The sequence below is a fragment of the Mus caroli genome, chromosome 16, assembly GCF_900094665.2.
Source record: "Mus caroli chromosome 16, CAROLI_EIJ_v1.1, whole genome shotgun sequence".
NCBI lineage: Eukaryota > Metazoa > Chordata > Mammalia > Rodentia > Muridae > Mus > Mus caroli.
In genome coordinates, this window is record NC_034585.1 from 13,644,420 (window position 1) to 13,655,856 (window position 11,437).

The following is an 11,437-nucleotide window of genomic DNA, read 5'->3' on the forward strand; positions in this document are numbered from 1 at the left end:
TGGCTTCCTCTTAAGGGTCCCTTTCCCTCATCAATGCAGTGTGGACTAGCCCACATCTTTCTTTTCAAGTGAAGAGTCCTGGTTTTCTGCACAGCCTAGTTCCTGCCCCTGCTTTTTCTTACTGATATGACTTAGCCCCTCAACACCAGCTCCTCACAAGAGCTGAGGATCCTTCCACAAGTGAGTATTACAACACACTTTGCACCGTGTGGAAGCACCATATAAACTCACCTCTACAGTTTTCCTTCCTACCTTCATCCTAGAAAGCCTGTCATTGCCAACATACCCACAACAAGTCTATCCTCCCCTACCACATTTTTTTCTTCCTGTCTAACAGCTTCACTGTTACCTGCGTGGTAACAGGTATCACTGTTTTGGTTTTTCGAGGCAGGGTTTCTCTGTATAGCCCTGGCTGTCCTGGAACTCACTTTGTAGACCAGGCTGGCCTCGAACTCAGAAATCCGCCTGCCTCTGCCTCCCGAGTGCTGGGATTAAAGGCGTGTGCCACCACGCCCGGCTACAGCTTCACTTCTTTAGGGCAAGAATCAAAGCAGTTCGCCCTAATCCCTAATAACCCCCTTCCTGATACAGTAGGTGCTTAAGAGTTCTCTCCTCCCAATCTGTGGTTCTCAGCGTTCCATGGCCTCAGGGCCTCTGGCCTTTCCAAAAGCAGTTTCTCAGAGGGCCCCAGTGGCCGAATGACACCCGATGGTTCAACAGTCACTATGATCAGACACAGCAGTGTTTATGCCAAGAACTTGGCTGAAGGGTTCTTCGAGGCCTCCAAGCCTCATGAAACGTCATCAGGTACTGTTACAATCAAGTTCTCTCCCTTCTGCCTGTCACGCAGGTATCAGGATTGATGAGCTCAGAGCAGGTCAGGCTTCAACGTGTAGGGAAGAGTTCCTGCCCCATCTCTCTCATGAACCTTCAAGTTTCTTAGCTGTAAAACAGTAGTAAATTACCAATATCATGGGCTTGAATCAAGAAACAGACATCCTATAATGAAAGCCCAAGACAAACTAAGAATGCTTCTCAGTTGGCAGAATGCTTGCCTAACATGCATGAAGTCTTTGGTTTAATTTCCTGTGCCACAAAAAACAGGCGTGGTAGCACGTACCTGTAGTTCCCAGCACTGGACAGGTGGAAGCTCTAGGATCAGAAGTTCAAGGCTAGCCTCAGCTGAATGAATAGTGAGGTCAGCCTGGTATATATAAGACAGTTTCAAAACAGTATCAAGCCAGCCACATTACCATGTCACCATGGTGATTATAGGTAAGTCAAGGATAAGAAAGCTTACTGGACAAAGTCCAAAAGTGAGCATTGCCTTAAGCTCAAGGTGAAAGTGAACCAGTGCTTTCTTGAGTAAATCTGCCAGTTTTCTTGTTTAGAGCTTTTGCTAAGAAAAAGCCTCCCCTTGGGAGAATCAGTGAGGAACAGACTGTTTGAAACAAAGAAGAGCAGCATTACAAGAATGAAATAACTTGGCATCATCTTTGAGTGATGGAGAAAGGTAGGTGGCTGGTTTTTTTTCTCAGAGAAAATAATGGAAGGACAATATACTGCCCAGAAACTTAGTAATGATAAACACTGAGAAGAGCAAGAGGAATTTCTCTTGAGTATATTTCTCCTTTTCGCCATTAAAAAAAGTACAGTTCAAAAATAAAAAAAAAAATGAGCTAGAGAGAGAACTCAGTGGTTAAGAAAGCTTAAGGTTCTTGCAAAGGAACCAGTATGCGTTCACATTGTGGATCAAAACCAGGCGCGCATGCATGCACACACACACACTATACACACACATGTGTATACACGTATATACATACATATGTGTATATATATGTATATATACATAAACATAAACACACACACACGAACAAAAACATAAAATTTGCAGAGCTTTAGTAGGACATTCAGAGACCTCTAGGTGGCGAGAACAATGGCGGCGTGCAGCCGCATTTAGGCGTGTGCGTCGGGGTGGGGCCTCGGCAGCGTTCGAGGGCGGGGTCTGGATGCTCCAACCTATTCCCTCTGCTCTCCAGCCAGGGTTTGGCAGCCATGGCTTTTCCCCGCGTGCGGCTGGTTGTCACCGCTGATGACTTTGGTTATTGCCCCCGGCGCGATGAGGGCATCGTAGAGGCCTTCCTGGCAGGAACTGTGACCAGCGTGTCACTGCTGGTTAACGGCACAGCCGCAGAGAGTGCGGCCGAGCTGGCCCGCAGGTGAGGGCGGTCCCCTACAGGACCCGGCTGGTTTAGGGGCTCCCACTTGGTGGCAGTCAGTGATCGCTCTCGCGCTCTGCCCGTAGGCACAGCATTCCCACGGGTCTTCATGCCAACCTGTCTGAGGGCCGTCCGGTGGGCCCGGCCCGCCACAACGCCTCGTCGCTCCTCAGCCCGGAAGGCTTCTTTCTCGGCAAGATGGGATTTCGGGAGGCCTTAGCGGCTGGAGACGTTGCTTTGCCCCAGGTGCGGAGGCGTGGCTACAGGGGAATATTCATCTTGATCTTCAAATCTCAGCCCAGAGGGTATCATGGAAGTCGTTGGGTCAAAAGCGGATGCTGGGTATACTCTCTAGTTCAAAGGCTGGAGCAGTCGCATCGTGGCGCCAGACGGAGCTCCTAGTTTTGTGGCTGCTTCCCGAAGCTCATAGTATCTGTGCCCCTCCCTTCAGGTCCGTGAGGAACTAGAAGCTCAACTCAGCCGCTTCCGGGAGTTGCTGGGCAGGTCCCCCACGCACGTGGACGGTCACCAGCACGTGCATGTGCTCCCAGGTACGCGGCTTGATACCTCCCAGGGCGGGGGGCGGGCTTCTTTCCAGGGTTGATGGGAGGTCGATGGAGACTCCCCTCTGCGCCCACCCCTCCAAGCAGGCGTGTGTCAGGTGTTCGCCGAGGCGCTGCAGGCGTACGGGGTCCGCTTCACACGGCTGCCGGCAGAACGTGGCGTGGGCAGCTGCGCGTGGCTCGAAGCGCCAGCGCGCGCCTTCGCCTGCACGGTGGAGCGCGATGCCCGGGCCGCAATTGGCCCCTTCTCTCGCCACGGCCTGCGGTGAGCATCAGCCTCCCCAACTACATCCAACCCTGCCGCGTCCCCAAAGGTCCCAGTTTTGGTTGGTTTTTCTCAACCAAAAAAAAAAAAAAAGTTAGGAGTTGACCTACTGTCCTGCTCCACCCTCTGCCTATCCCGACCGGTCCTTGAGGCAACACCTCTGATATCCTGGCACTCACAGGTGGACCGATGCCTTTGTGGGCCTGAGCACTTGTGGCCGGCATATGTCTGCTCACCGAGTCTTGGGGTCACTGGCGCGGGCCCTGGAAGATATCCCTGCTGGCCACGCCCTGACTGCCGAGCTGATGGCACATCCCGGATACCCCAGTGTGCCTCCAGCAGGGGGCTGCGGTGAGGGCCCAGATGCGTTCTCTTGTTCTTGGGAGAGGCTACATGAGCTGCACGTTCTCACAGCACCCACTTTGCGGGCTTGGCTGGCCCAAAATGGTGTGCAGCTCTGCGCCATAGATGACCTGGATTCCAAAAGGCCCGGGGAAGGGGTCCCCTTGTGAGGCAACTCTGGAACCTTTCCTGGAGCCGTCCTCACTCAGACACCGAAGGCCAGCTACAAACTGCCTATAACTAAGGAGGAAGGCCAAGGCTAAAGTTCCAGTTCAGTCAGGCCTTGGAGCAGGGTCTGACTTCCTAGAGTGAAAAGCCACTAAATCCCGTTCCCAGGTCCTCTAGGCTGAGTAGAAGGCTGACCTTGGGCAGCCTTGCCTGGCTGCAGGGAGGCCCAGTCTGTGACATCTGGACGTAAGGCCAGCTGAGCGATTATTTGGTGCCAGTTCGTGTTGTAGTTACAACCACTTGTTTAAGAGCAATGGGAAGAGGCTGGTATGTTAATAAAATTATGTCTTTCAGATTTGGCTGGTTTATAAAGTGTCCAGGTATCCTTCAGAGAAATAAGAGTGGGCACAGAGAACTCCTTAGAGGCTCAGACCAAGACACACAAAAACATCTTCACATTCCAATTCTGCACATGCTTACATGTTTTAAATCCTTTTTTAGAAAAATATTACATACACTTGTTTGTGTTGGGGGAGTAATATGCATACCATGGCACATGTTTTCTTTTTGAGATGGTATCTTACCACATTGCTCAGACTAGCCTTCGAGTCAGGCTCAAGGGATTGTCCACCACCACCGACTAGTTGAGACTGCAAGCACACACCACTGTGCCCTAGCCATGCCTACATTCTTTTCTTAAACAAACAAACAAACAAACAAAAATGTATTCCGGGGCTGGTGAGATGGCTCAGCAGTTAAGAGCACTGACTGTTCTTCTGAAGGTCCTGAGTTCAAACCCCAGCAACCACAGCTCACAAACATCCATATGAAGATCTGACACCCTCTTCTGGAGTGTCTAAAGACAGCTAGAGTGTACTTACAGATAACAAATAAATGAATTTTTAAATGTCTTTATTTATATGATGAGTACACTGTATCTATCTTTAGATGCACCAGAAGCAGACATCCGATCCCATTATAGATGGTTTTGAGCACCATGTGGTTGCTGGGAATTGAACTCTGCTCTGGAAGAGCAGTCTGTGCTTTTTAATCGCTGAGCCATCTCTCCACCCCCATTCTTTTTTCTTTCTTTCTTTCTTTCAAGACAGGGTTTCTCTATATAGCCCTGGCTGTCCTTGGAAGTCACTCTGTAGACCAGGCTGGCCTCGAACTCAGAAATCTGCTTGCTTCTGCCTCCTGCGTGCTGGGATTAAAGGCGTGCGCCACCATGCCCGGCCCTTCTCTTTCTTAAGGGAGGGGAACAGAAGATTCATTAGGGTGCTCTGGGGAGGCACATGATAACCATAATTTTGATTTAAAAAGAGGTTATCTGTGGGGAGGGGCAGCAAGATGGGCTCAGTTGGTAAAAATACTTGAGTTTGATCCCTGGTATTCTGGTGGAAGGTAATAATCAACTTCTAAAAGTTGTCCTCATCTGGCTGCCACAACCCCACACAGACTTTATATACATACTATAGAAGTAGTTTTCGTTGTCTTTTTTGGGAAAGTAATGTTATATGTAAGTCATTTCAGGGGACAGATGGAAAACGGAGTGTTACATTTCCCCAGGAAAGTAGTCTGCTGAGATGAGAAACTAGGATTCTAGTGATGTCTGATGATGTCTGGATGCTCTGTGGGCAGTAGGGAGTAGAAGGGAAGAGCATAGCCTCACACTGTTTCTGAGGATGGAAAGGCTGATGGAATACGTGGTCCTCCTTTTGGTAGTGGGGACTGAGTCTATAGTTTCACACATGCATGCTAGGCAAGACAGCTGGGCTGTCTTTGATACTCATATTGCCAATGATGACACTGAACTTCAGGTCTTCCTGCCTCCACTTCTCAAATGCTGGGATTGCAAGTGTGCACTGTCTGTCAGTCCCAGGTAACATGGTTTTAGAATTAAGCCCAAGGCTTCCTATCAACTAAACAACACCTCCAGCCCTTACATGTCCCAGGCCCCCCACTACAGACTTAGAAGTGGGAGTTGTAGAGTGGGGCTTTGAATTTGACATGACTTACATCCATCCTGCAGCTGGGGGCTGGGAGGAAAGGAAGCTCTCATTTGGCCTGGTAAGACTTTTGTGGCTTTCAGAAGGAATGCCTCCTCCTCCTCCCTTGCCTTCATTCCCTTGGTAGGCTCCAGTCTATTATAACCTTCCTGGACCTTGGCCTGGGCTGGTTCAACACTGCAATGTCTGTGACCAAGTTTTCTATTCACTTCCCCATGTTTCTAGAGACAGCCCTTGGAGTGTGACTCTACAGTGGAGTACTCAGAAGGCTTTGCTGAGTTCTGTTCTGCTGGGATACTGCCCAGCTTACCGATGGAAAATCAGTGTGATCTAGGCCACACTGGAGGAAAAGGAAGGTCCCCTGGAGGCTTCCTTCCCTGCACCTTGGGCATAGCACTGGGTATGTGGTCTGTACTGTCTGTTTTCCCAGGATTGCTGTCTTAAGAACTGAACTGTGTGGTCATCCAGGAAATGCCATTCACCAGGCATAGCCTGGGCTGGGCACCCTGTTGCAGTCTATCTCTTCCTCAGCCTTACTCTCTGTAGTACTGAGAGTAAAGGGGTAGTACTGTTTGCTCACACTGGACATGAGCAGGGCAGGAAAAGCCAAACTTGACTTCTCCCTCAACTAGACTGCACAGCATGTGTGGGGACACACCAAATAAAAGTTGAGTGCCTTACAAACTGCTTATTCAGCAGTGGGGGAACCATGGGCCTTTGGCCACAGGAGCCTTGGGAGTAAAAGGTAAGGATAAAGGGGATATGGGAATTATGAACTACACACTCCCTTAAAGGGAAACATGCTGGGGAGGGAGAGTGAAGTGGGCTAAGGAAGGAGTATGATTGGGACAAAACCAGCAGTGCCCCAGGAATGTCTGGAGGCAAAGGTAACATGACATTCTAGGAAGTATTCCTACAAGATCGGCAGAGACGTGCTCACTTTGGCAGCACATGTACTAAAATTGGAACGATACAGAGAAGATTAGCATGGCCCCTGCGCAAGGATGACACGTAAATTCGTGAAGTGTTCCATATTTTTGGACTTTTGGGATAGCATTGGAAATGTAAATGAGGAAAATACCTAATAAAAAATATTAAAAAAAAAAAAAAGATCAGCAGAGACAACTAAGAAGGTACCTCAATCCCATCTGGTGCCCACGTCGCAGGCCTGTGCCCAACTGATGTTACTGCTACAGTGCCTTAGCGGTAGCTCTCTGGGAACCTCAGTGAGTCTCCAGATAGGACTAGGATTCAAGGAAAAGGCCTAAGATACATAATGTTGCGTTCTGAGACCTTGATCAAACCTCTCTTCTTGACTTGTGCTAATCAACTTTGCTAAATTAAGTTCATACTTTCTTGGAGCTACAAGGATGGAAGTGACACGTGCCAGTCTCCTTGATAGCCATGGGGTCTCTTGAGATTTTCCCAGTGTTGATTCCCCTATCTACTTCTACCTGGCAGACAGAACCACTTGCACACCTGTTTTGGAGGCTGAGAAGTGGAGGAAAGATTAGAGGCCCAGTCACTACTCTCTAGTCTCCAAATAGCCGCCCCCACCCTCAGCAATGCCCATCCCCAAAGAAACCCATACACCCAATCTAATGTCTGAGAACATTTTTATTAAGGACAGAATGGGGTCACAGCATCTTAGAAAGCCTATTCTCTGCCATTGTGGAAAGAGCAGGACGAGACCCGGGCACTTCAAGGAACCAGGGGGATGTGAATTCCTGAGCCAACTTGGGTCAGGGGTGGGTGGCTGGCTGCTCCACAGGTCTCCCTGCCACCTTGCTCAGAGCCTGCTCGGGGCAGGGCTGGACAGGACAAGGCATGCAAGCCCAGAGGGACACCACTGACTCCAAGGCAGGGTAGGCCATGGTTGTCAACAATGGGGCTGAGAGTCCCTGAGAGGGGCTGCTGGCATAAGAGTACCCTCCCATAGTGAGCAGAGAGCAGTGACGGGTAACAGGCAGGTAGAGCTAAGCAATGAGACAGCTGGACTATCTCTAGATTCAGAAAAGCAACATGAACAAAATGGTGGTTTGCTTGGACAATTCTGACAGAGTTTGGCATTTTATTACAAATCTGAATATGAGTGAAATAAAATCCATTGTCACTTTTCTGCCAATGAAGAGACAGATGTAGAATCACAGGCCCAGGGCTCTGACCATCCTGGACATATGGAAGTCTCCAGAAACCTGCCCCATGCATAACTTGAACTAAAGCATAGTTCATTTATGCACCATAGGAGCCAAACACTTGGAAAACTAAATAGTGTTACACTGCCTGAGAGGACATGTCTTACTTCTTTTATAGGCAAAACCCAGAGCTGTCTCCCAAGTCTGCAAGCCTAGGTATAGCCAGGAAGTTATAGAAATAAGGTTAAAGCAGAAAGCAAGGTTTCTTGAGGCAGTCTTCTCCACAGGATTAGACCCCTAGTAGCAGAAGTGAGTTGGTGAACACAGGCAGTCAGGCCATCAGCTTCCTCAGGGTGTCACTACTGCGTCAAGGACAGTCTGTCCCACTTCCCTTGAAAAGACATTTAACATTCAAATCTTGACAGAGTTCATTTGATGATAAATTCTAAGCTCAAATTTTATTTCTACAAAAAAAAGGCAATCAAAACAATATAAAACACACTGAAAGGATATTATTGAGTGAGCTTCAAGTGGAGCTGGACTGGAAAAGCTTGGAGTCCAGAGGGAGGGGAAAAGCCACCCTGTTCTGGGCTGTCCCAGCAGCTGCTCTGAGAGAGGCAGAGCCATCGTGGCTGACCCCGCCGAGGGTAAGCCGTGAGGAGGGTGGCAGTGGTGGCCTGCTGTGCTCAGGAGTGGGAGCTCTCCTTGGCACATCCTATCAGAGCTTGGTGGTAGAGAAGCTTGAAATTTCAAAAGAATATTCTGGCTTTTTTTTTTTTTGTCTGTGATGACCAGGTCTTCTACCACAGCTTCAGGAAGGGCTGCTGACTGTCAGCCTTTTGAGAGAAATTCATCACACAAGTGCACTGTATTCTCTGCTGGCAGACCCTCCCTCAAAGGTCACCACAAACCTGGTATAACAGGGTTCCCTAAAAAGACCCAGCCAGCACAGTCGGACTACAGATAGGGACCATGGGGGTCTGTCTGTTGGGTCTATTATTACTGTGGAAACCCTTTGCTAAAATTTTACGTAAAGACGGCTTCTCTTTGTTTTGCATGGATGTTCCTTTGGGACAGGGTATTGATACTGTTTTATAATTTTTTAAAGACATCACTAAGCTGGAATGGGGTACTTGAGCTAGTCATTACCCACAGGCAGTGTTGGCACAGGAAACTTTGTCAGTGCTGCGGCCACCTCTGTGGGGAGCTGGGGCCTTGGTCTGTGGAAATGGGAATCGAAAAGTGGGGAGAGGGGAAGGGGGAAGAAACCACAACCTTTTTCTTTAAACCTTCTGGGCTAACTGCAACTTTGAGTAGATTTGGGCAAGAAAAGAAATGCCATTCTTTTGAAGTAGACTAAAGCAGTGATTTTTAAAACAAAGCAAGCAGAACTAGAACATCTGAATTTTTTAATCCTTCTTTACAGGTTACCTAGACCACTTTTGATTAAGAAAACTGTAGAAAGTTAGTAACTGCCACAAGCGGACGCCAGTTGGTGGCACGTGTCAATTTCCACAGAGTCCTGCTTTGCGGGGTGTCTGAATGCACTGCTCGGGGTCTCTGCTCAAACTTGCTGAAATCACTCATGGCAGATTTTAGTCCACAGGTCGCTTTTCCCCATATTTCTTTGTAAACTCTTCAGCATTCTTACAGAATTTTTTACGGTCCTTAGAGTATTCTTCAGCTAGGTCAGCCCGGAGTGGGTGCTCAGGCTGGGGGTCATTCACCAGTGCTATGAGGGACTGGATTACTGCGAAGAGAAAGATAAGGCATTGGGGTTAAAATGGACTCAAACAGCACAGGCAAGATGCTACTAATCTCAGGAGAGAAACTGAAACCTCTCCCTACACTGACTCAAACCCAGCTTGCTCCCTTTTTCAGATTTGTAGTTAGAAATCACAATTTCTTGAATTCCTGACCCTCCTGAGTTTTAGGTTACAGCCCAATGCCACTATATTTGTTTCTACGAAGTCAGGGTGACTCCATACACAGCACACTCTGGCTGGCTCAGTACCAAGTGAACTATGTCTCATGCCCACAAATGTGCTTTAAAGACAAAGTGGCCTTCTGTGTATTCAAAATTCTGACCACCAGAATTCAACTTCTGTAATCAGGAGAGACAGATTACAGCTTAGTTAACGGCTGACTGATCGCAGCCTCACCTTGGTGGGATGCACATTTTACTGGTGAACTGTCATGTGCTGTTTTGACTCACTGAGAAGCTGGCTTTGGAAGAGGGGCTGCCTGTCCCTCCAATTTCAGAACCAAGCATGATGACATCAGGTACCTTCCAAGGCCCCTTATCTGAGGACGAACACTATGCCCCCAATGCAGCGACAGCAAGTAGAGAACAACAAGAAAGCCTAAGAGAAAACACAGCTGTGCCTTGAAGACAGAAGGTGAGTCATTCCCAACAATACGTTTCTACTTTATCTCACCATACAGAGATGCCTGCAGTGGGAAAGAGGTGGAAAGCTGGAAGCTCAGTCATCGAGAGAAAGCCTAACCAGGAACTGCAGCTGATTTGTTAAGTTTCTGTTGTGCTGAAGTTCTTTCCATGTGCAATTTGTTTGTATATGGAATTCTCACCTGAAGAAACTGCTCTGCCTGGGCTTCTCTCGGTAGACTCCAACTGGCCACCTTTAAAGAAGCCCTGCCTCACTCATGTGGGTGCCACACTACCTGGAGCCCTCATTCCTCATCTTCTGAAAGGCTCTCACTATGTAGCATGGCTGACCTGGAACTTACTAAGTAAGCCTGGCTACTCTTGAAATCGCAGAGTTCCCCTGCCTCTGCCCCGAGGTCTGGGACTAAAGGTGTGTGTGCCAGCACTCCCAGCACTATTTACTCTTTACTCCGGCTTGCTATATACTTAATACATTCACTCATTCAAAATGAAAACAAGGGTAGCACAGACCATCTTCTAGACAGTACAGAACATCTGGACCTCCTGGCTCCAGTCAGTCCCATTCTCCAGTGCTCTGCAGAGAGTAGGCCTAGTCACTTTTATACTTGTCTATACATAGGGTCACTTCTGTAGGCAGTTAGTGGTAGTAGGTTCCTACTCTTGTATGATACACTCTACTCAGGACACTTCTAATCACTGGGTGGGGTGGGGGAGGGGAAGCATATTATGAAGCTGCACCTGTCAACAATGACCCAAGCTCAGACGAACTATAGGAACAGGACTTACCACAGAAAGTGCTGTACTGACTGAGAAGTTACAAGGTACACAGATTCCCAAATTCATAAGCTGTAAGTAGATGTGCTAGCATCACCATTGAAATTATATCACTTAAAAACATAAGACAAAGCCGGGCGTGGTGGCGCATGCCTTTAATCCTAGCACTCGGGAGGCAGAGGCAGGCGGATTTCTGAGTTCAAGGCCAGCTTGGTCTACAGAGTGAGTTCCACGATAGCCAGGGCTACACAGAGAAACCCTGTCTTGAAACCCCCCCCCCAAAAAAAAAAGAGAAGGAAAGAAAAAAAGACAAGGGTCCATAGTTCAAGGCCAACTTGGGCTACATATCCACAATCCATCTACAGAATCACATATCTTGTTTTTATGAGAGTAATTATTTCATATAGCATCCTATTTTTCGAGTGTGTATATCTTCTACCATATATTCATACTTCATCATCCCCCCCCCCCCACAGGGTTTCTCTGTATCACCTGGCTGTCCTGGAACTCACTCTGTAGACCAGGCTGGCCTCGAACTCAGAAATCTGCCTGCCT

At 48.3% G+C, this 11,437-nt stretch overlaps 2 protein-coding genes and 1 non-coding gene across 3 annotated transcripts in view; 2 read left to right on the forward strand and 1 right to left on the reverse strand.

Moving 5' to 3' along the window:
- The first annotated feature begins 2,027 nt into the window (after nucleotides 1–2,027).
- On the forward strand, nucleotides 2,028–4,104 carry Ydjc (YdjC chitooligosaccharide deacetylase homolog). Its single transcript, XM_029470201.1, has 5 exons — nucleotides 2,028–2,219; nucleotides 2,306–2,465; nucleotides 2,671–2,770; nucleotides 2,870–3,047; nucleotides 3,229–4,104. The coding sequence occupies exons 1-5, from the start codon at nucleotides 2,056–2,058 to the stop codon at nucleotides 3,557–3,559; spliced, it is 933 nt and encodes a 310-aa protein (XP_029326061.1). The 5' UTR covers nucleotides 2,028–2,055; the 3' UTR covers nucleotides 3,560–4,104.
- A 2,394-nt stretch (nucleotides 4,105–6,498) lies between these two features.
- LOC115029673 lies at nucleotides 6,499–6,605 on the forward strand. Its single transcript, XR_003835223.1, has one exon. It is a non-coding gene; the product is annotated as a U6 spliceosomal RNA (small nuclear RNA).
- A 560-nt stretch (nucleotides 6,606–7,165) lies between these two features.
- Ube2l3 (ubiquitin conjugating enzyme E2 L3) overlaps nucleotides 7,166–11,437 on the reverse strand; it is a 48,825-nt gene continuing 44,553 nt past the window's right edge. Inside the window, exon 4 of the mRNA XM_021184547.2 lies at nucleotides 7,166–9,451. Coding sequence (XP_021040206.1) covers nucleotides 9,297–9,451 — 155 coding nt within the window. The 3' untranslated portion in view covers nucleotides 7,166–9,296. The remainder of the gene's footprint in view (nucleotides 9,452–11,437) is intronic.